The 24,339-nt window shown below is 37.6% G+C and overlaps 4 protein-coding genes across 4 annotated transcripts; all 4 read right to left on the reverse strand.

The window, feature by feature from the left end:
- Nucleotides 1-1,041: 1,041 nt before the first annotated feature.
- Nucleotides 1,042-3,368, reverse strand: LOC117537905. The gene is made up of 5 exons (XM_034203297.1): nt 3,272-3,368; nt 2,677-3,078; nt 2,400-2,537; nt 2,184-2,245; nt 1,042-2,014 (listed from the first exon to the last, which is right to left on the reverse strand). Exons 1-5 carry the CDS (start codon nt 3,306-3,308, stop codon nt 1,952-1,954), a joined length of 702 nt encoding a protein of 233 aa, XP_034059188.1. The 5' UTR covers nt 3,309-3,368; the 3' UTR covers nt 1,042-1,951.
- A 2,477-nt stretch (nt 3,369-5,845) lies between these two features.
- LOC117537904 lies at nt 5,846-7,820 on the reverse strand. Its single transcript, XM_034203295.1, has 5 exons — nt 7,733-7,820; nt 7,189-7,590; nt 6,408-6,560; nt 6,279-6,322; nt 5,846-6,193 (listed from the first exon to the last, which is right to left on the reverse strand). The coding sequence occupies exons 1-5, from the start codon at nt 7,767-7,769 to the stop codon at nt 6,080-6,082; spliced, it is 750 nt and encodes a 249-aa protein (XP_034059186.1). The 5' UTR covers nt 7,770-7,820; the 3' UTR covers nt 5,846-6,079.
- A 5,168-nt stretch (nt 7,821-12,988) lies between these two features.
- LOC117537906 lies at nt 12,989-14,560 on the reverse strand. Its single transcript, XM_034203298.1, has 5 exons — nt 14,540-14,560; nt 13,999-14,397; nt 13,430-13,591; nt 13,242-13,291; nt 12,989-13,158 (listed from the first exon to the last, which is right to left on the reverse strand). Exons 2-5 carry the CDS (start codon nt 14,348-14,350, stop codon nt 13,039-13,041), a joined length of 684 nt encoding a protein of 227 aa, XP_034059189.1. The 5' UTR covers nt 14,351-14,397; nt 14,540-14,560; the 3' UTR covers nt 12,989-13,038.
- Nucleotides 14,561-19,192: 4,632 nt separating this feature from the next.
- Nucleotides 19,193-21,120, reverse strand: LOC117537903. Its single transcript, XM_034203294.1, has 5 exons — nt 21,082-21,120; nt 20,540-20,941; nt 19,844-19,990; nt 19,663-19,712; nt 19,193-19,578 (listed from the first exon to the last, which is right to left on the reverse strand). The coding sequence occupies exons 1-5, from the start codon at nt 21,116-21,118 to the stop codon at nt 19,459-19,461; spliced, it is 756 nt and encodes a 251-aa protein (XP_034059185.1). The 5' UTR covers nt 21,119-21,120; the 3' UTR covers nt 19,193-19,458.
- Nucleotides 21,121-24,339: the final 3,219 nt, after the last annotated feature.

Raw genomic sequence — 24,339 nt, forward strand, 5'->3', positions numbered from 1 at the left:
TGTTAACTGTTATTATGGGAGAATTACTATTCTTGTGCTACTACTGCCTTATTAGGCTCATATTGGGCAGCGCATATTAAGACCAAAACTCATGTACAACAACTTCCTTACTTGCAACAAATAAGCACTAATTAGAGGGTTATTGAGGAAAAACTCTCAACTAATGGCTTATTACTTGTAGAATTTGGTCATGTAGAATAAGGCATTAATAAGTGTTTTATAAAGACTAATAAAGAGCATATACTGTTAATATGAATGTTAATTAACAACTAGTTGATGGTTAATTTGTGTACCTTAATATAAAGTGTTACCATTATTCTATATGCTGCTATCCCAAAAGCAGTTTTTGGAGATGTTTGCAAATGAAAAACATTGTCCAACAAGGAGGAAACAGGGAAGATGTGTTTAAAATGGGTCAGATCTCTCCTTCTGATGTAATGAACCACATAACCTCTCTGAGCTGCACTAACTCTTCTCTATAGATAAAAGAGTATTGATAAATATAAACATAAGTAGAAGAAGCATTTATTTTGTTTAACAAATAATGTTCTATCCAAAAATGCCACAAGAAGTTATTCAGACTCAACAGTGCAGATGATCATCTTGAATATGACTTTGTATGAAACCACTCTGCATCTGTCTGCAAACAATGGCCCTGTTGCACAGTGCATCCAGAGCTCGTGTTATCTGATCCAACAGTTATGATGCGTTCACTGATCAATTCCACCAACACCTTCAGCAGGTCATTATCTGCAGCTTCAGTCTCTCTGCATGCTGAGCGAGTGAGGGGATGTTTGTCACTGTGGGTTTCCTGTAAAGCTTACTTTGAATTGCCACAGACCACTGGTGAAGGGAGGGGGTCGATAGCCATTTCAGATAAAAACAGGAAATTGTCTGGAAATAAAAGTCGTGTCTTGTTGCAGAGCAAGAATTCTAAAACATCATTATGAAATGTTAGCAATTCATTTCAGTCAAAAATGTGAACTCGAAGTTTAAATGTATTTAATAACAACAAACAGGAAATACAATTACACATGGAGGTTGATCTGCACATCTGATCAAGTGTAACTTGTTATTGGAGTTGTGGAAAGAAATAAAACAAACTGAAACAAAAAAGTCGAATTTGGAAAGAATGAAAACATTAAGAAATACATTACATTTCTTTCATGAGTGCATTTGGACACACTATGTTGTGGTTAATGCCAATAACAGAAGTCCTAAATAATAACCTCTATTATGAATGATTAACTTAATTATTATGGTCTACTAAAGGGTCTGTCATTCAATCGATAATATTTAGCAGAAAAACAAAATACATTTATAGGAGGTAATGTTTTTGATAATGTCACATTGGATACAAATTAATGTTAAATGTTACATTACATTTTTAGACACAGCAACTTCGTTAAAGAGAAAATATGCAGATATCGTGTTGGCACATCCAACAGTCAAAGAGCGATGAGAAAGAGAGAAATATCCTGAATTAAGTCAACTCACTGGGATCAAAAGTAGGCTATGCAAAATGTATCTAAAATATTTAGAATTGTACTGTTTTTCTGGAATACTGAAATGTTCATCCTGCTATCCTTTCAATGTATTTATTATCTTTTCTTATATTGATCATTTTGATCAGGATTCAAATATATGTAATGATACCACATTCATACATAAGGAAATGAGCAGTTTGTTAGTTGATGATAACATTATGTTTGAACACAGCTTATTAATAAGATTTCAGTAAGTACAGGTAAAGAGGCACTAAACCCAATCTTTATAAAACACGTCAACAATTCATGATCTAATAGATTGGCACAACAACTGAGAGAAAAACAGGAGGGATTGAATACTTAAACCGAGCACATGAATGTAAACCTTCTGAATCTGAACTCCTTGCACTTTAGTTTGTTTCTGCCTAAACAGTGTGACTGTGATATTGTTGTCCATTTTCCGTCTATTGTTGTTTTCTTCCATCCTTCGCTCGGAACACAACTCGTGTGAAACACAAATCTTCATCCTGAGAGATCATTTGACATTTGTTATTTAGAAATATAGTTTGCTGTTATAAATAAAGATGTCTAACTGTGAAATATGAAACCACTGCTGACGAGGAGATGACGGCTAAAAGTTGCTATGATAGATCAATGTAGACTTTGTACATTTCCCAAATGTCTTGTGTTCATTACCTGATCCCATCTTGTTTGAATCCTGGTGTTAAGTCTTTTCTGGAGAATTTGAGGTTCCTTATCTGCAAAATAAAATACAACAACATTACAAAGTTCCACCGACTCCACCTATGAAAACATAGTTCACTATTAGAGCTTTCCTTTATGTATAAATAATAGATTTGACATCATTTATTTTAAACAATAGTAGGGAAAACAATTGTGTGACAACAGTACCTGTTTTCTGACAGAAGAGATACACCAGAATAAAAGAAATCAAGAAGGTGAAAATAGTAAAGGCTGGAGTGAGCACCATCATCCAGGTCACATCAGGGTTCAAACTGTGTCCACCGGGGTCAGGGAATTTGCTGGAATCTGGAATGAATAAATATCTAGATTTACATTTGAATTTTTCTCTGTTTGCCTCACAATAGAAAGATTTAATTTAGTAGATGAAGCTTTTTTTTAATACTGTCAATTAAGATAAATCGATTAGTAAGAACAGCATACTCACTGACATGGATCCTTGTTGAGATGTTTCCATGTGTGTAAATATGTGCGAAATTAATTTGTTCGTTTTTCTCCACCTTCAACTGATAAGTTCCACAGTAGTAGAGCCCTTCATCGGTCTCAGTGATGTTAATGATCAGCATGTCATAAGACTCAGAGGAAGAGTTTCTCACAAAGTGGAAACGAGGGAGAGGATTCTGAGAATAGTTGTTATCCATAACGTGTTTTCTCCTTGTAATTATATTAAGGACAAGAGAAGGCTGGTTCTCATGAGAGCAGTTCCTGTACCACACGATGTATACTCCGGTTGATGAATTGCAGTCACAGTAGAGAGTGATGTTGTCTCCTGGTCTGACTGTCATCTCCAACTCTGATCCAGAGGTCCAGTCATGAGTGCATGATACTACTACAGCAAAATGAAAGCAATCACAAAATCAAATATAAATGTGATGAGTGTGCATTATAACAGAGTAGCACAATGTATCCCACTACACTAAATGCAGATTACTGCTCATTATAGAACTGACAATGAACCTATGAATTTAATATAACATAATGAATAAAATATATTAAAACTGAATGAGTTTACCAAGTATTACCTAGCAGAATGACCAGAAAGATACGAAGCCCTTCCATCTGTGATGATGACCTGATGAAGAAAAACCTAAAAGGTCTTACTGCTGGATGTACTGACCTGCCCAGACTTTCTATTTAAGGACATGTCAGTTGTGATTGGCACGTTGAACTGAACACATTTTTTTGCGCTGGAAGTGGCCCAGTGTGAAAGCCACACGTTTGACACAGGGTTCAAAACCCGCTTGGGGTATAGATTGTGAGTGATTATTATATGTGTGTGTGGTTTCAATTGTCTGGTCTAAAAACAAACAAAAACATTATTCTATATGCTGCTATCCCAAAAGCAGTTTTTGGAGATGTTTGCAAATGAAAAACATTGTCCAACAAGGAGGAAACAGGGAAGATGTGTTTAAAATGGGTCAGATCTCTCCTTCTGATGTAATGAACCACATAACCTCTCTGAGCTGCACTAACTCTTCTCTATAGATACAAGAGTATTGATAAATATAAACATAAGTAGAAGAAGCATTTATTATTTTTAACAAATAATGTTCTATCCCAAACTGCCACAAGAAGTTATTCAGACTCAACAGTGCAGATGATCATCTTGAATATGACTTTGTATGAAACCACTCTGCATCTGTCTGCAAACAATGGCCCTGTTGCACAGTGCATCCAGAGCTCGTGTTATCTGATCCAACAGTTATGATGCGTTCACTGATCAATTCCACCAACACCTTCAGCAGGTCATTATCTGCAGCTTCAGTCTCTCTGCATGCTGAGCGAGTGAGGGGATGTTTGTCACTGTGGGTTTCCTGTAAAGCTTACTTTGAATTGTGTCAGACCACTGGTGAAGGGAGGGGGTCGATAGCCATTTCAGATAAAAACAGGACATTTTTCGGAAATAAAAGTTGTGTCTTGTTGCAGAGCAATAATCTTAAAACATCATTATGAAATGTTAGCAATTCATTTCAGTCAAGAATTGAGCTAGAAGTTTAAATGTATTTAATAACAACAAACAGGAAATACAATTACACATGGAGGTTGATCTGCACATCTGATCAAGTGTAACTTTTTATTGGAGTTGTGGAAATAAATTCAAACAAAAAAGTCCAATTTGGAAAGAATGAAAATATTTATTAGTATACATTTTTTTCATGAATGAGTTTGGATACACTGTGTTGTGGTTAATGCCAATAACAGAAGTCATAAATAATTATTATTATATAATGTATTCTCAATTGTTAATGTTATTATTGTGGTCTCTATTATGGATCTGCTATTCAAGTGATAATATTTAGTTGAAAAACAAAATATATCAATAGGAGGTAATGTTTTTGATAATGTTACATAGGATATAAATGAATGCTGATTTAATTGATTTAATTGTATCTGAAATATTTAAACCTCTTCTAAAGAAATGTGTTGTTGTTATTATGATGTGAAGGTCCAGCTGCTTAGGTGAATCAGTTTAAAACCAAGATGGCACGTTGTGTCTTGTTCAGGCTGTTCAGGACAGCTTGGTGTCTTCCTCATCCAGCAGTTTTTTGTTGCATTACTTCACATCTCCACTAGAGGTCAGAAAAGTTTCACATGCAACCGGTGTGGCTAACAGATTACTCCATCAGCAATTCACCAGCCCTTTCTCTATGTACATTGTTCAAGGCTACCAAGTAGACCAACTCGGTGGCACCGGAATAAACCAGGTTATACAGGTATTACATCGAAACAATGTAAAAACAACAACAACAAGAACAACAAAAGTAGGGGGATGCTTGGTGATTTGAGACTGTGGGGAAGTTGAGCCACTCCTTGTTTCTTTATTTTTTATTTTTTTCAAGTTATCTACTAAACTTGCTGTGATGAAGACAGCCCAGTGGAATTATTGGTAAATGCATTTAAATACATTAAAAAAAACAGTTCCAATTGATTTAATTATGTTTGGGGAGTCATGATTCTTGTGTCTGAACAATTTCAGTTTGAAAGAAACTTAGAAATGAATTTGTGCATCCATCTGTCATGCTTAACTTCTGCAGCTACCTTTCTTTAAAGGGCCTCTGCCTTGGAAAGGTAGCCTTGGAATGGTAACATGCTTAATAGAGCAGGCCCCTCATCAAGGACAGAAAGTGGCCCAACTCACCACGCTCTCCCCATAGTGAATGAGACCAGAACCTTTCCTGTTGTCATTGGTGTGTGCTTGTTCCTTTTTAAGCAATATCTTTGATCTAAACTTCAGTTCACTCACACTGCACTTAACACTATCACTGCAGTCGCATGAGGGGATGTTTTTCACTGTGAGTTTCCTGTGAGGCTAGCTTATTACAAGGTGTTACCTACACAATGTGGCTGAGGTTGGCTTGACTGTCATTGCTGTCTTGTAACTTCTAGTAAAAGGTCCATCCTTATTTATTTGAAATATCCTTAAAAAACAAAAATACATGTTATTCTCTGTAGCAGAATGAGCCCCAACATAACACATATTTTGATTTGTATCAGACTCTACTGGGTAGGGTTGGGATTGATGGGTAACTTGAGATAAAAACAGGAAATAGCCTGAATACATCAATCATGTCTTGTCACACACAAACAGCCATCTTGGCCATTATGAAATGTTACAGTTAGTTTTCTTCAGATTCAATGTTAACAGTGAATCTGAAGCTGAATTGTAATCAACGCAAACACAGGTTTTTTGTCTCAAGGTTTATTTTAATTTTATATCAAATAAGTGGTGTCAGGAAATAAGAAATATAGTTTAGTATTACTACTGGCTATAACTATTCCGGCAAAATAGCACATACAATTTGATGTGTTTGTCCTCTTGTTTAAAGTGTTTACATCCTAGAAGTGTTGATGGCAGAATAGGTGACAGAACTGTGGGTTGTCTTCTTCTTTGGTCTCTGTGACGCCGGACGTATTTCCACTGCGGCATAACACACATCTTCATCCTTAAATGTAAAATGTGTTGTTTAGAATAATGATCATGTTCAGATTTATTGTCATGATAACTTTATATCTTACTGTTACACCTACCCGATTTTGTCTTGTTTGAGGTGTTTGCTTATCAGTTTGAGGTTCTTCAGGGAAGAAATGAATGATTAAATAATTATCACAGATATTTCTGATATCAAAAGCTAATCTTAAAAAGTAAACATTAGTTACCTTCTTTCTTACAGAGGTGATACACCAGGAGAGAGGAGAGGAGAGAGGACAGAGCAGCAACAGCTGGACACAGAGAGAACAGCAGCATCCAGCACACACCATCGCAGTCTTGTGGAGTCTCCTGGTGATCAGGCTCACTGGAGTCTAAAACAGCTGAATTAAACGCCACAATGTTTGTTTTTTATTTATATGAAAATAGTTTTTTAACTCAGTGAAATACATGTTAAATTAAAAACCTAGAACCCAGATATGTCCAAGAATTAAATACAATGGAGTTTTGGAGAACTCAACTTCAATAAGCCTAAAGAAAAATTACATTGGCATTACCGTTTTCTTTGAGCAAAGACCAAAGCACAGGTTTTACCCTGTCAGGTTGTTCTTTTGAATAGACCCTCTCATTTGTGTCTCAAGTTTGTCAGATTTTTTATTATATGCGACATCTAACATTGTTTGAGCCTTTCCTCTCATATTTCTACCAACCTAACCATAAAAAACCGCATAGATAATCCTCAATTCCCCTTTAAGGGTGACTAACAAAACTTCAGATACATGTGGCCCCAAAATGGGTTTGAATTGTTTTTGAAAAAGTGTATACACTATTCCACTTCAAGTGGGTTTGTTGATGCAAATGTCTTTCATGTACAAAATGGGTTGTACGTATGCTGTTGAATGGAATAATTTATATTATTTTTAGATCATCAATGATATAAGTGCACTCATAACTCTGATTACATTCACTGCCATAGATCTTGCATGTACAAAACAAGAACAGCACACTTACTGAATTGGATCTTTGTTGAGATGTTGCTATATTTGTAAAGATGTCTGCGAGTAATGTGCTCTGCTTTCTCCACCTTCAACTGTTCAGTTCCACAGTAGTAGAGCCCTTCATCGGTCTCAGTGATGTTAATGATCAGCAGGTCATAGGACTCAGAGGAAAAGTTTCTCACAAAGTGGAAACGAGGGAGAGGATTCATTATGTGATCATCGGTAGAGGATTTTGTCCATACATTTATATCAAGGACAAGAGAAGGCTGGTTCTCATGAGAGCAGTTCCTGTACCACACGATGTATATTCCGATTGATAACTTGCAGTCACAGTAGAGAGTGATGTTTTCTCCTGGTCTGACTGTCATCTCCAACTCTGATCCAGAGGTCCAGCCATGACTGAAGGATACAACTCCTGTAAAACAAACACAATAGGCTCAGTGTAACAGGGTTTCACATTACAGCAGGGGCAGATTCCTCCTCCTAAAAACATAAAGAGAAGGTAAATAACAATTCTTTCCAAATAGATTTATAATTAATAAATCAAAAATAATTACCCAAGAGAACATAAATGAAAAGGTGCAGCCCGTCCATGTGTGATGATGACCAAGAGTTAGAGCAAAGCGAAACAGTGTCATGTCCTACGCAGACTTTTCCGTTAAAGGAAGTATAGATGGTGATTGGCAGGTTGAGTGGAACATGTTTTCTGATCTTGTTTTCTATTGGTTTTGTGTGATCACTAGAGGAGATATAGGCCTAAAAAAGGATTAACCTCAGCGCCTAACTGAGATGTAACCATTTACATGATAGATTACAGCCTAAAAAAACATACACAAAGGACTTACACTGTATATTTGAATATTTCATAGTTATAGACTTGGACATAATGATGCACAATTGCTAGAAGTTGAACATCCTCCAATAGGACTAAAGTAAAGGATCAAATGCATGTTCTTACTGTGTGTGTACATTAACAAAAGACTGCCTCATTTGTTACTATACTGTAACTTCTAACAGAGGGCATGGATCCCTATGCGTTCTCTCTGCTTAAATAGAATAAACGCGTCAAATGGATCATATTAAGTAGATCCTGCTCTAAGAAATGTGTTGAATCCCCAATTAACCCCTTTAACTTAATAGACCAGGAATCAAGACTTTATTTTGTTTATTCTGCAAAGTTCACAATTTGGACATGTTTCATCATCAGACCTCAACAATATGTACAATACAGGAGTGTTGAATTCGTAAAAACAACTTAAGTGAGTAGCCCAGAGTGTGCAGAGACCTTGCACATAAGCTGTGATCTGCTTGGCTACCACTGTTGTTCTGTTATTATGGAAACACTCCGCTCGCCTTCCATAATGTCTCCTGGTCAAAGAGTAAAGTAATCATCATACTGTAGCTGCTGCTTTGGCTACAGCTAATAGGAATAAAAGCACACAAAATCATCGGCTCACAGATCGTGTTATTAATTTAAAAAAATGTAGGCTCATATTTCAATATAAATACTATACCAACCAGCAATGTGTATAGGTTTGGTGCAGTGTTACAAGTTTGTTTTGAGCTGGCTTAGCTGAGAGTTAGACAGTTATTGACTGCTGTAAGATATACAACTGCTAATGTCTTCACTCATTTAACCATGCCTGTGGTTTTCTAAACCTTTTGTTTATTACAAAGGGTTGTATGCTATTTCAGCTAACGGCTTGGTTTTATAGTTCAACGGGCCACTAGTGTACATCTTCAGTATGACTGCATGCTAGGCTCTGCAGTCCTTTGAAGGTCTGTATGTCTGTTTGAGCTTCCTGCATGTGCTGATGACATTCACTTGCTCACATACTATAATACGAGGTTTTTTTGCGTTTACGGTTGTTGCACCTTAAATATTCCACGTTAATTGAAATGTTCATCAGTTCCCAGTGCTTGAGACGGCCCAGTGTGAAAGTGGCCAACTGGAAACATAGAGTTGGGGGTTCGAAACCCATTTGAGGTTTGGATTGTGAGTGATTATTATATGTATGTAAGGTTTCAATTTTCTGCTCTAAATACAAAAGTCTGATGATTTTAAACGCTACGATGTCGATTTCAACTTGCGAATTTCTGAATTTCAAACATCGTCCAACAATGAGGAAGCAGAAAACACACTTTTTAAGATATATTTAACAAGCCCCTTGAAAAGACAGCTTTTGCTAAAATGGGTCAGATCGGCCCCTACTTTGTTGACCTCATAGGATTTGATTTCTTAAAGTCCTTTATAATAATTGGTACCTTCTTGAGTTCTTGAGTAGATAAAGGGGTAATAACATCATTGGGGTCATCAGGTGGGCACCCTCTTTCCTCAGTGTTTCGTTGATAGGCCCACAACACCTCCAGAGGGCTCAACGGTTTCACCTGGCGTCCCAGGTGAGCCCCCCCACACTGCTTTGACCCCTTCTGCTGGTTACTTTGCAGCCCAGATGGAATCTCTCCTTTTCAGCCACAGCCAGTTGCTACTTTGGTCAGCCGCTTCTCCCAGTGACTTGATGGCCTGTCGGAGTGCCTGCCCTCGAACCCCCATGCTTTTAAGAAGCCTAGTGGTTTATCTGGCTACAAAGCCTCTGCAGTCGTCCTCCGCTGGGAGAACCTGCGTTTTCCATCCCCGATGTACTGCCTCGGCTGCTATAACCGAGTACTTTAAAAGCTTCATCGACTGCAGCCTCCCATTGTTCAGTTAATTAAACGATGTACAAGGACTTTGGTGAAGTTGACCACATGATAGATAGAAAGAATTGGAGGGATGAAACCCTCTTTAATGGTCACACATGCAGAGCACACAGCACACACAGTGAACTATGTTCTCTGCTTTTTACCCATCCTAATACTGGGAGCAGTGATCAAATCTGGCCTGAGATTGGTTGTGATGATCTCTGCCCGGAAGGTGGATCTAGGTCAACTTGCATATCCCAGCTAATGTAGTATAACACTTAACTTCTCTTTTCTGCCCTAACCCTTCTCCAGTAGAAGTCAGAAAAGTTTCACCTGCAGCCGGTGAGGCTAAAGTTCACAATCAGCATCCCCTCATCCTTCTCTGATTTCCCCAGCATAACCTGTTTTGCAATATTCCCAGCCTCATTATTTAAATGGAATGTAGGTGTGTATAAAGATAAATCAAGACTTGATAACTATGAGTTACCTTTGAATAAGTCAAAGGTAATTAAGTGAAAATACTATTTTGCAACAAAAAATCTTCCATCCGAAAATGCCACAAGATGTTATTCAGACTCAACAATGCAGATAAACATCATATCTTAAATATGACGTTGTATGAAACCACACTCTGCATCTGTCTGCAAACGATGGCCCTGTTGCACAGTGCAACCAGAGCTCGTCTTATTTGATCTCACACAGTTATATGATGTGGTCACTGATATGACAGATTCAAAAATAAACTGTACTTCTAAACATAGCTGAGGTTGATGAAGTTATACATAAATAACAAAATCTAAGAAACTGACCTCTGACTTCAAGATTGTGGAGACTTTTATCATGTGAACAAAATCTACCACTTTTCAGAATAAACTTAAACTCAATTCCACCAACACCTTTAGCAGGTCACTATCTGCAGCTTCAGTCTGTCTGCAGGCTGAGCATGTGAGGGGAAGTTTGTCACTGTGGGTTTCCTGTAAAGCTTACTTTGAATTGTCTCAGACCACTGGTGAAGGGTACGTGGGGGCTGATAACAGCTTATGTGTCTTGTTGCAGAGATGGAATCATAAACGCCATTATGGAATGTAGCTGATCGATCAAGATGTGGACTGAAAGATGAACTGTACAACAACTCACAGTTAAAATGCTTATTACAAAATAATACAAAAGTTAGGCACTGTTATCACTCTACAAGACATTTTTAAAAAGAGTGCTTATTAAATAACAGAATCGCCGGAGCCTACAGGCGGATGTTGGGGCAGAAAAGTAGCAGTGGTGCAGAAGTAGAGCAGAGAGAGATGGCAAGTCTGGCAGCTTAAAAAGAGCACCAGATTTAGGCGAACGTGTTTGGTTGGTGGTATGAGTGCAGGCACGTCATGTTCATGCATCATTGTAGCTCAGGTTGATGGCCTGAACTAGGTCGCAGGCTTCACTCACGTATTTTACAACAACAATGGAGAGCACATCTGATCAATTTTAACTTGTAATTGTGGAAGGGAAAAGTCACATCTATTTTGTGAAAAATAAAATAATAAAGGCAGAATATAGCCAGTATAAAATGTTTTCATGAATCAATTTCAGACAGTTGCGACAGTCCTAAATAATTAGGTGTATTATGGATGTATTGTTACTGCCATTGTTATGGTCTGCCAAAGGGAAATCATTTAATGGGAAACTAAATAAATATCAGTAGGTGTAGTATGTTTTTGTTAATGTCACATTAGATGTAAAGTAATGCTGATTTTATAATTTTATTTTCATTTTGGAAATGTGTTATTGTAATTGTAATTATGATGTAAAGTTCCAGCTGCTTTAGGGAATCAGTTCAAAACCAAGATGGTACATTGTGTCTCGTTCAGGCTCTTCGGGACAGCTTGTTGTCTTCCTCATCCAGCCCTCTTTTGGTTTATTACTTCACATCTTACTCCATCAGCATTCTGAACAATTACAGACACATTTGAATAACCCTTACACAAAAGTTATTGTTATCTACTATGATTTACTGTACTGTATGCTGCTGCTAGCTTTTAGAATGTTTTAAGTGGTGTCAGGAAATTAGAAATAGAGTAATTATAGAGAACTTTGCAACGTATAAACTTTACAAATGAACTACTACTACAAATGGGGCGAAGCCTCCAACCTAGTTCAGGCAGTCAACTAAAGCACCAATGATACATTTAAACGTGCCTTGTCCCTCTTACAACCAACCAAACACGTTCTCCTAAACCAGGGGTCTGCAAGCTTTTTGACCAAAAGAGCCATTTTGCCCCCTTTTCCAACAATTTGTTTTAGCTGGAGCCGCAAAACATAATTGATAGCTTATAAAGTTGTATTTATTTATCATACACAAAAACTACAGTTTTTTTGCATTTATTATTTATTATATTATAAAATTTAGTACAAAGAACTCTTATAAGGAGAATAAAAAAATAAAAAAATAATACACAGGCCTACTTTAAAATAAATTAAACACAGCACTTGGAGAGTCCTCTGCACATTTGAAGAAAAAAACAACGCAGAATTAAATCCTGTGTTTCTCCGATACTTTTATTTTATTTATCCATAGTTCGCTCATCGAGCCGGGGGTCAGGTTATTCGACTGCAAGAAAAGGCACTGGCGCGGGACCGTAGCAGGATGTGACGCATATTTTAGTTGACCTAATTAAAACCGTTTTTTATTTATGTGTCACAGTATCACCTCAAAATACAAGATACGAAACATTTTCAGCCATGCAACAACATTTAAATAGTCCTACAAATATGTTTATTCAATTTCCTTCTTATTTATGTCTAAACTCAAGGGAGCCAGAGCAGAGGGCTTAAAGAGCCGCATGCCATGCGGCTCGAGAGCCGCGGGTTGCCGACCCCTGTCCTAAACCTATATAACTCAGATCTGCCCTTGAGCAAGGCACCGGACACTGCTCCTCCACCACCCCAGCTTCCACCCCAGCACCCACCTGTAGGCTCAGGGGATAGTTATCTAATCATCACTCAATGTGCTCTGTAAGTCTGTGGAGTGATGAGGCCCGAGCCTAGACAAAGTCAAAGTCAAAGTCAAACTATATGCTGCTTCTAATAAACATATCAAAGAAACACGTGAGTTTTCTGACTGAAATGTATTTAATGCACATTTTCTTACACATCAGTCATAGATTCTGCTTTGTGCTGTTGTTCAAACTCTTTAAATCCTAGAAGTGTTGATGGCAGAATAGGTGCTGAAGTCAGAACTCTGGGTTGTCGTCCTCTTTGGTCTATGTGACGCCGGGCGAAATTCCAGTGCAGCATAACACACATCTTCATCCTTAAATGTTACAATTGTTGTTTAGAATCATAATAATTTTCCGATTTATTGTCATGATGATTATATTTTACTGTTTCACCTACCTGATTTAGTCTTTTTTGAGGTGTTTGCTGATCAGTTTGAAGTTCTTTAGCTGCGGAAATCAATACGTCATAATTACAGCATGGTACACTCACACAGTATCAAGAGAAGAGAATAATTGTCAATGAATTATCACAGATATGTCTGACATTACAAGTTAAACTTTAAAAGTAAGATAAACATTAGTTACCTTCTTTCTTACAGAGGTGGTACACCAGGAGAGAGGAGAGGAGGGAGGACAGAGCAGCAACAGCTGGACACAGAGAGAACAGCAGCATCCAGCACACACCATTGCAGTCTTGCATTACACCGCAGTTTTGTGAAGTCTCATTGTGATCAGGCTCACTGGAGTCTAAAACAAAAAGTTTTGTCGATTAGCTTAATCCAGGGGTGTCCACATTTGGCCCCCGGGCCATTTTGAATCAGCCCTCAGCAAATTCACAATTATAATGCAGTATGACCCTCAAATGAAACTTGTGCTTGTCTTATATGGTACTTATTTTTAACTAATTCCAGCAAAAGCAATGTATGAATCAATATTGCTTGAGCCTGAAATGTAGAATCATCCCAAAGCTCACCATGCACAAAAATAGAGAATAAATACATATGGATGAAACATGTAGCCCCAGAATTAAGGAAATTATTTGTAACAATGTTTACAGTATTTCAGTTCTGTACCATGAACATTAAGTCAATTGATTCCATACACTTCACTCACACATATATCTTGCAGGTACAACACTGGAACAGCACACTTACTTAATCGGATTCTTGTTGAGACGTTGCCATTTGTGTAAAGATTTCTGTGAATAATTTGTTTTTCCCTCTCCACATCAAACGTTTCAGTTCCACAGTAGTAGAGCCCTTCATCGGTCTCCGTGATGTTAATGATCAGCAGGTCATAGGACTCGGAGGAATAGTTTCTCGCAAAGTGGAAACGAGGGAGAGGATTAAGTACGCGTTCAATGTTTGTGGTTTGTGTCCATTCATTTTTAAGGACAAGAGAAGGCTGGTTCTCATGAGAGCAGTTCCTGTACCACACGATGTATACTCCGGTTGATAACTTGCAGTCACAGTAGAGAGTGATGTTTTCTCCTGGTCTGACTGTCATCTCCAACTCTGATCCAGAGGTCCAGTCATGACTGAAGGATACAACTCCTGGAAAACAAACATATGTAGTCAGTATTTTCACATTAAGGTATGGGCAGATTCCTTCTAAAATAAAATGAACATATCAAAATGAATCATTCCAAATGGAAGTATAATGAATTAATTCCAAAAATGGTATCAAAAGAAAAACCTAAGAGGATGAAAATGAAAATATGTGGCCCGTCCATGTGTGATGATGACCAAGAGTTAAAGACAAGTGAAACAGGTTTTACTCAGAGATATCACGTCCTGCGCAGACTTTTTCCGTTAAGGGAAGTTAAGGCAATGATTGGTTGGGTTGAGTGGAAACATTTTTTCAGTTCTTGTCTTCTGTTGGTCCAGATATACGTGCTATTCTTGGCTTTGATGTGATCACTAGATAAGATATAGGCCCACAAAAGGATTAACCTTAGCATCAAACTGAAGTGTGGAGAAGTTAACAATCATCAAATAAGACAATGTTAAGGGATCTTATGGCCATTTGGGGTTGCTGTAGATCAGGGGGTAATGATCTGAAAATCATTTACAGATGTTGACAAACCCAACCTCTTCCATAAAGACTTTATTCCGAAGAAAAATGTAAGTGGCCGTATCGCAAGCAGAACTCTTCCAAAGTCTAAAGGACCAACTTTGAATAGCTCACAAAAGTTGTTTTGGGGGGTTTATGTGAAAAGTTTAAAGGTTATATGTATAGACAGTGTTTGGGTTTGAAGTTATAATCAGGATATCATATAGGGAGTTGATATTTAATACTACCTACTTGTTTAGGTGATGCTGTTCAACGGGTTTCCAAATAGATGGTTTTGCTTGCCATGTTTATACTGCTCTAACATTTGACTCACTGGCATGGTTTTTCTGAATGAGAAGATATCCTGTTCTTAAAGACAGATTTATTTATGTTGGCTGTGGTAAAGACCACAATTATTTAAAACTAAATAACAATGTGTCATCTTATTTTTTGTTTTCATGTCAGCCTGTTGCCAGTTTTACACACTGAGACATATTTTAAACCTCAGTCGTAAGTATATTAATCAGGGATCTTCAGAAATAAATTCAATATTGATTGTATTTCCAATAATTTGATTTAACAAAATAAGTAATAAACCATCTTTTGTAGTGCCATTGTTCCATTTCAGATCTACAATGACAATCTGTGGCTAGAGGCTTTTACCTCAATCAAGTTCTTGGAAATGAATCTTGATTTACTCAATTATTAATCCACCTTCACACTATTGCATCATTCAAATATTTTATTCAAATGCGTCTGCTGACCAACATTGAGGCCTCACAAAACTGGGACAGACAGATGACACAATTTGCCCCACTCCAGATACACTGAGTTTACATACATACATACATACATACATACATATTTGTAAGTGGTAGCTCAATAAGATACAAAGCATTTCATTTCATTGTTCAAAATTAATATCTTGCCAAATATATTCAAAAAAGAAATTGGCAATCACATACAACATTATGTACATGAAATTAAATGTTATATATGCTTCGAAAACTATGCTACTGTTGATGACCTTTAAAGGCATACACATAACAAATATCTAAAAAACACATGTACAAAAATAACATTATTTACATGTCATATTTTATATTTTTACAAGTTTTTATATTGTGTAACAAGCTAAATAAAAAAACACATTCATTATAGAATTTAGACTAAAACACGGTTTGTGATGAAAGCACAGAAATACCTTAAAATATATGTCAAATGTTACATTAAACATTTAGCATTCTCACAGCAATTATGTTAAGACAAAAAATAATGCAGATATTATGTTGGCACATCCATCAGTCAAAGACAAAGGACAGAGAACAATATATTTTATTTAATTATTTTACTTCAAAAAGTTGGCTTTGAAATAAAAATGTTTTAATCATTTCATATGACCTGTACTTCTAAACGTAGCTGAGGTGGCTGCAGATGCTTAGCTTGACTGTAGATATACATAAATATCACCATCTAACCAAACCACTGACTACTGTTTTCAAGCTTGTGGGAATTTCTACCATGTGAGCAAAGTGTTGCACATTTAAGAAAAACTTTATTAACTCTATTCCACCAACACCTTCAGCAGGCCACTCGTCTGCAGCTTCAGTCTGTCTGCATGCTGAGCGTGTGAGGGGATGTATGTGGGTTTCCTGTAAAGTGTATTTTGAATTGTCTGAGACCACTGGTGAACGGTATGTGGGGGCTGATAGCAGTTTGATATACAGTAGAACAGGACATTGTCTGAAAACAAATGTTGTATCTGGAGAGATATAATCATAAAATCCATTATGAATTGTAACAGGTCGAATTCAGTCAAAATGTGAATCGGAAGCCAAACTGTATTTCAGTCAGACACTCACATTTGAAATGTTAAATAATTTTCCCCCGGAGCCTAGAGATCGATGCTGGGGCAGAAAAGCAGCAGTTGTGCAGAAGCAGTGCAGCAGCAGCATTGGTGATGCAGAGGGAGAGATGGCATGTATTGCAGGTAAAATAGAGCACCAGATTTAGGAGAATGTTTTTGGTTGGTGGTATGAGGGGTTAAGGCACGTCACACGTGTGTGTCATTGTACCTCGAGTTGACTGCCTCAACTAGCTCACAGGCTATGCACTCCATAACAACAGGTGTTTTTTTGTATAGAGTCCAATGTGCACATCTGATCAAGTTTAAGTTGTAGTTTAAATTGTGGAAGAAAATAAAACAGACATCCATTATGAAGAAAATAATAAATATACAATATGCTTTTTCACCAAATTCATTTAAATACACTTTGGTGTGGTCCATGCCACTAACAGTGTCAACAGTCCTAAATAGTTAAGTGGATTATGCATTTATTGTTATTGTCGTTATTATGGTCTGCCATAGGCTCTGTCATTAAATACATATTTCAAGTTCAAGTATTTGATAATGTCACATAAGATGTAAAGTAAAGGAGTTTTTATTGTCTTCATTTCATTTGATTGATTGGGACCTCTTTTGAAGAGAAATGTGTTGTAGTAATGTAGCTTAGCGCAAGTTCAATCAGGAAGACCAATATCCTCTGGTGTTACACGTCACTTCAATACTCTCTCCTCTCTCATTAAGTGATCAGGGGCGTTACTCCCCGGCTAGCCAATCATCGCACCCACTAACCCCTTTAAATCTGCCCTTCCCTTTCCGCCAGTTGTCATTTCAGGTGTCAACGCGCAACCCTCCTCCACCCCTTCGCCTCCTGTCTCCTAATACAGGGCCAAGCTAAAACCTTCTCCCTTCAGACCGGACCGAACTACTTATCACCACCACCAGTGTCTAGACCCCGGGGGGTTCATCGGAGCGGTTTTCCCCTCCTGAATGATCATCCTGCAAACCGGGGCCTAATCGCCAAACATCATTCCATTCACTTGTTGTAATCCGTCAATCACTATTCCTTCATATTATGTGTCCCGGTAATAAACATGTATTTCATACATCACGTCTCTCCTGATTGAAATTATGATGTAAAGGTCCAGCTGTTTTAATTTTGTTCTTGTTCAGGCTGTTCGGGAGAGCTTGGTGTCTTCCTAACCCAGCGCTCTTTTAGTTTATCACTTCACATCTCCACTGGAGGTCAGAAGAGTTTCACATTCAGCCGGTTTTTAAGTGCTACCAAATACACCAAATATGTGTCTCTGTCTCTCTCAATCCAGCAATGTATACAGTTAATACATTTAAAGCCTTTTCAGGTTCAGTGATGCAAAAACAAGAACAACAACAGTCGGGGAGTGTAACGTCATTTGAGACTGTTAGGAAGTTGAGCCAGTCATTGTTTCTAAGCAACCATGGAAAATATTGGTGACCACACATGTGAGCACACATTTTTGAAAAGTTATCTGCTGTACTCGCTGTGACGAAGACAGCCCAGTGGAATAATTGATCACTGCATTTACATTTTTAAATATTTTGCAGTTCAAAGTTATTTTTCATGTTTAGGGATTCTTGTGTACAATTCCAGACACATTTTAATAAAACGTAGACATTAATTATTGCATCCATCTGACATGCTGCTCTTCTGAAGCTACCTTTCTTTAAATAGCCTCTGCCTTTCATCGACACAATGTGGGGGCGGGGGGTTCTCTGAGAACCTGACTTAAGTGATGGACAGGTAACATAATGATTATAGTCCAGGCATTGTCAATGTGGATCAATATGCTCCGCATTAAGGGTAAAAACTGGTCACCCAGAAAAAAAAAGAATTAAAATATATGTTTTTAGTTAGAACCTTTCCTGTTGTCAGTGGTTTGTGCTTGTGTCTTTTGTTAAGTATATTTTAATTCTTCAACTTGTACATTGTACTTTGGGCAGTGAAACTATAGTCGCATGAGGGGATGTTTGTCACTGTGAGTTTCCTGCGACACTAACTGAATACAAGGTGTGACCTACATGATGTGGTTGAGGTCGGCTTGGCTGTCATTGCTGTCATGTTATCTAGGAGACTGTGGTATAGGCCATCCTTAAATAACTTGCCTGATTCAAACAGTAGCCATTGTGGCTTTTAAATGATGTATCCTTTTCACAAATTACATTTTATTCTCTTTAGAAGAATGAGCCCTAACTTAACAAATATTTGGACTTGTATCAGACTTTACTGGGGGAGGAATGGGAATGATGGGTAACTTGAGATAAAAACAGGAAATTGCCTGAAAACAGCAATACTTGTTTGTTACACACGAGCAGCCATCTTGGACGTTATGAAATGTTACGGATCGATTTCAATCAAAGAGGGAATCTGAAGCTGAATTGTAATCAACACCAACAAACAAGATTTCTGTCTCAAGGTTTTCTTTATTTTTACTTTTTTAAGTGGTTTCAGGGAATTAGAAATATAGTTTAGTATCAACTTTTGAAGACATAACTGCTTTCACCTTCAAAACAATGACTTTATGCATACAGCTTTTTATACACATCAGTCATAGATAATGCTGACTGTTGCTCAGCTTTAAATGGGAACGATAAGCGGCATAATGGTCTCTACTTATCCTGGAAAAATAGAATACAATTTTGGTTTGTTTGTGATCTTGTTTAGTAACTGTCTTGCAAGTCTTTACATCCTCGAAGTGTTGATGGCAGAATAGGTGCTGAAGTCAGAACTCTGGGTTGTCGTCCTCTTTGGTCTCTTTGATGCCGGACGTATTTCCAGTGCAGCATAACACACATCTTCATCCTTAAATGTGACATTAGTTGTTTAGAATAATGATCATGTTCTGATTCATTGTCATGATAAATTATATCTTGCTGTTACACCTACTTGATTTAGTCTTGTTTGAGCTGTTTGCTGATCAGTTTGAGGTTCTTTAGCTGCGGAAATCAATACATCATCATTATAGCATGACACAAACTCAAACTGTACATTAAGGGAATACATTGATTATCACTGATAAGTCTGACATTACAAATTAAACATTAGAAGTAATAAAAACATTAGTTACCTTCTTTCTTACAAAGGTGATACACCAGGAGAGAGGAGAGGAGAGAGGACAGAGCAGCAACAGCTGGACACAGAGAGAACAGCAGCATCCAGCACACTCTACAGTCTCCCGTTAACTTACTTTCCTGGGGATGATGCTCACTGGAGTCTTAAACAAAAATAAGTCAGTTGATTCGCTTAATTAAAACAATGAATACAACATTTTAGTTGTTTTAACAAACTCGACACAAGTCAGTTAAACTCATTGAAAGCCTGGATCTAAGAACCATAACATTTTCTAAACTAAAATCACTGTTTTAATTGAATTAAATTCATTAGAATTCAAGTTTTCATTGAACAGAAAGATATATATTTTAATTTTAATTGCAGAGTTGCATTTTAAAGAAATAGCCATTCTTATTTGACCAATGTGTCTGGTTTATCAGTTTTCAGCTTATTCCAGAAAATGTAATGTCCAACCTTTCATTTAGCTTGAGCCTGTCTATCTTATTTGAAATGTAGAATTATCCCAAAGCTTACCATGCAAAGAAGAAATACATATGGATAAAATGTGTGGCCAAAGTAAGAAGAAAATAATGATTTGAATTTTTGTTGTACACTATTTCAGTATGGTATAATAATCATTAAGCCAATTGATTACATTCACTGCAGTCGGACATAGGTCTTGCAGGCACAAAAACAAGAACAGCATACTTACTGACATGGATCCTTGTTGAGATGTTTCCATGTGTGTAAATCTGTGCGGAAGTAATTTGTTCTTTTTTCTCCACCTTCAACGTTTCAGTTCCACAGTAGTAGAGCCCTTCATCGGTCTCAGTGATGTTAATGATCAGCAGGTCATAAGACTCAGAGGAAGAGTTTTTCACAAAGTGGAAACGAGGTAGAGGATTCTGAGAATAGTTGTTATCCTTAACGTTTTTTTTCCTTGCAATTATATCAAGGACAAGAGAAGGCTGGTTCTCATGAGAGCAGTTCCTGTACCACACGATGTATACTCCGGTTGATGAATTGCAGTCACAATAGAGAGTGATGTTTTCTCCTGGTCTGACTGACATCTCCAACTCTGATCCAGAGGTCCAATGACTGAAGAATACAACTCCTGGAAAACAATCACACAGTGCTCAGTGTAAAAAGTGTTTTGAGTTACAGCAGTTTCAGGGTCCTACCAAACAAACAAGAATGCTAATGTAATACATTAATTTACAAATGGAAATATAAAAATTGGATCAAAAGATTTACCTAAGAGAACATAAATGAAAATGTGCGGCCCGTCCATGTGTGATGATGACCAAGAGGTAAAGACAGCAAACCAGGTTTTTCTCACAGATATCACGTCCTGCGCAGAATTTTCCATTAAAGGAAGTAAAGGTAGCGATTGGTTGGTTTAAGTGGAAACATTTTTTCTGTTCTTGTTTTCTATTGGTCAAAATATATGTGGTATTCTTGGCTTTGATGTGATCTCTACATGAGATAGGGCCACAATAAGATAAACCCTAGCGTCTAACAGAGGTGTTACCAAAGATTTCAGCATAGAAAAAACATGCAGTAGTGCCTCAAATGGAATCAATGCTTGGCTTTACAGTGCACAGTAGCTAAAGCAAAAGCAAATACATTGTATGGCTATTCAAAAATCTATCATAAAAGCATTTACTGATTTTGTAATTGCTAATCAAACTCAACCTCAACCACATCCTCTTCTTTTAAGACTTTATTTAGAAGAAAAATAAGTATCATGTAAGGAATGCTCTTCCAAAGACTAGAGGCTCTTCGAAATAATTCAAAAAAACATTTTTATATTTTATGTAAACTATAGTTCTCTTCTCTTGCCCTCATCTATCATTATAAGTGTATTTCAGTCAGACAACTCACGTGTTTCTTTAACATGTTAATTAGGAGTAGCATATAGTTGAGTTTGGCATCTAGGCTCGGTCATCATCACTTCACAGCCACAGGTATACATAGCACGATGAGTGATGATTAAATAACTAACCCCCCGAGCCTATAGGTGGAAGCTGGGGTGGTGGTGGGGCAGGCAAGCAGCAGCAACGTGGAAGTAGCTGCAGCAAGCAATGCATAGAGAGAGGCAGGTTAAATAGAGCGGCATATTAAGGAGACTCTGTTTGGTTGGTTGTAGAGGGGCAAGGGGCGTTATGTATGAATGCAGCATAAGTGCTCGAGTTGACTGCCTGAACTAGCTCGTAGGCTTCGCCCCATTGCTGAAGTCCTCATCAGGAGTCCACTCTTCACTAAATCCAAATCTTCAGCATCTATAATCCCATCATCATCACAACCAGTGTAGAGGGGGCCAGTTTTACACACGGAGATATTTTCTAGACATCAGTAAAAATATTTTTTCTTTTTCGCTAATCAATTATATTAAACAGGGATCTTCAGAAATAATTCAATATTGATTTTACCTCGAATAATACTAATTTAACAACAAAATGTAACAGTCAATTTTTTGTAATACCAAATACATTGTTCCATTTGAGATCTGCAATGACAATCTGTGGCTAGAGGCTTTACCTCAATTCACTCGATTGGACTATTTTGTTTACTTTTGCAACATACTGTATCACTATGTACTCACGCTTCTATTGCTAGCGCTCCAACACATTGGACGTGTAACGCAGCGTCCACACGGCGTGCGTTGAAGCTTGCCGGTGGGCTTGTCTGAAACTCGACCAACAACCAATCACATGAATCTCCCACCCCGAACAGACAAGCACGCGGTTTGATTGGCTAGAGCTTGTACTGGCATATGATTTTATTGGCTCACGCTTCCGTTGAACCTTCAAAAGTTGAACTTTTCTCAACTTTTGAAGCGAGCAACACGAGCAAAGCGAAGCGACGGAACCACAATGCAGTTCGGCAAAGTGTGACATCACCCCATTCAAAGTGAATGGGAAGAAACGTTGAAGCTTCAACGCACGCCGCCTGTGGACTGGCTGTAAGGCTAAGGGGTGGGTCATTTCTAAGAGGTTGACCAATCACAACAGAGCCAGCCGGCTAACCAATCAGAGCAGACTGGGCCCTGGTTTCAGACAGAGGGTGAAAAGAGGTGCTGCAGGACAGGCAGTATGAGGAAAAGAAAGACATTTTGTGTGTGTGTGTGTGTGTGTGTGTGTGTGTGTGTGTGTGTGTGTGCGTACACCTTGTCTGTGTGTATAATACCTGAATGGATGTTTATATCCCCAATGACATACACAAGGTCAGCACTAGTCTGCACTAGAGCAGCTGCTAATGTAACTTTAACTGTTTTCACTCACATATTTGACAGCAACAATGGAGATCAATGTGCACATCTGATCAATTGTAACTTGTAATTGTGGAAGGAAAAAAACCCACATCTATTTTTATTTAGTCAGTATAAATATGCTTTTCACCAAATTAATGTAAATACACTTTGGTGTGGTTCATGCCAAAAACAGTGTCAACAGTCCTAAATAATTTGAATGAATATATAATTATTGTTACTCTTTGTTGTGGTAAGCTAAAGGCTCTGTCATTAAATAAATAATATTTAATAGAAAATCAAATAAGTTTTAGCCAATTTCACATTAGATAATAATAGTAATGCTGTTTTTATTGTCTTCATTTGATTGATTGGAACTTATTTTAAAGAGAAATGTGTTGTTGTTATTATGATGTAAAGGTCCAGCTGCTTTAGTGAATCAGTTTAAAAAGATGGCGTATTGTGTCAGGTTCAGGCTGTTCAGGACAGCCCGAGTCTTCCTCATCCAGCGCTCTTTTGGTTTATCACTTCACATCTCCACTGGAGGTCAGAAGAGTTTCACATTCAGCCGGTGTGACAAACAGATTCACCAGCCCTCTCTTTGAGTACGTTTTTTAAGTGCTACCAAATACACCAAATATGTGTCTCTGTCTCTCTCAATCCAGCAATTTATACAGTTAATACATTTAAAGCCTTTTCAGGTTCAGTGATGCAAAAACAACAAGAACAACAACAGTCGGGGAGTGTAACGTCATTTGAGACTGTTAGGAAGTTGAGCCACCCATTGTTTCTAAGCAACCATGGAAAATATTGGTGACCACACATGTGAGCACACATTTTTGAAAAGTTATCTTCTGTACTCGCTGTGACGAAGACAGCCCAGTGGAATAATTGATCACCGCATTTACATTTTAAAATCTTCAAAGCAGCAGTTCAAAATTATTTTTCATGTTTAGGGATTCTTGTGTAAAATTACAGGTACCTTTGAATAAAACGTAAACATTAATTATTGCCTCCATCTGACATGCTGCTCTTCTGAAGCTGCCTTTCTTTAAATAGCCTCTGCCTTTCATCAACACAATGTGTGTGGGGGGGGGGGGGGAGGGGGGGGTAACATAATGATTATAGTCCAGGCATTGTCAATGTGGATCAATATGGTCCGCATTAAGGGCAAAAACTGGTCACCCAGAAAAAAAAAAGAATTAAAATATTTGTCTTTTGTTAGAACCTTTCCTGTTGTCAGTGGTTTGTGCTTGTGTCTT

The sequence above is a fragment of the Gymnodraco acuticeps genome, unplaced genomic scaffold (genome assembly GCF_902827175.1).
Source record: "Gymnodraco acuticeps unplaced genomic scaffold, fGymAcu1.1, whole genome shotgun sequence".
NCBI classification, from domain to species: domain Eukaryota; kingdom Metazoa; phylum Chordata; class Actinopteri; order Perciformes; family Bathydraconidae; genus Gymnodraco; species Gymnodraco acuticeps.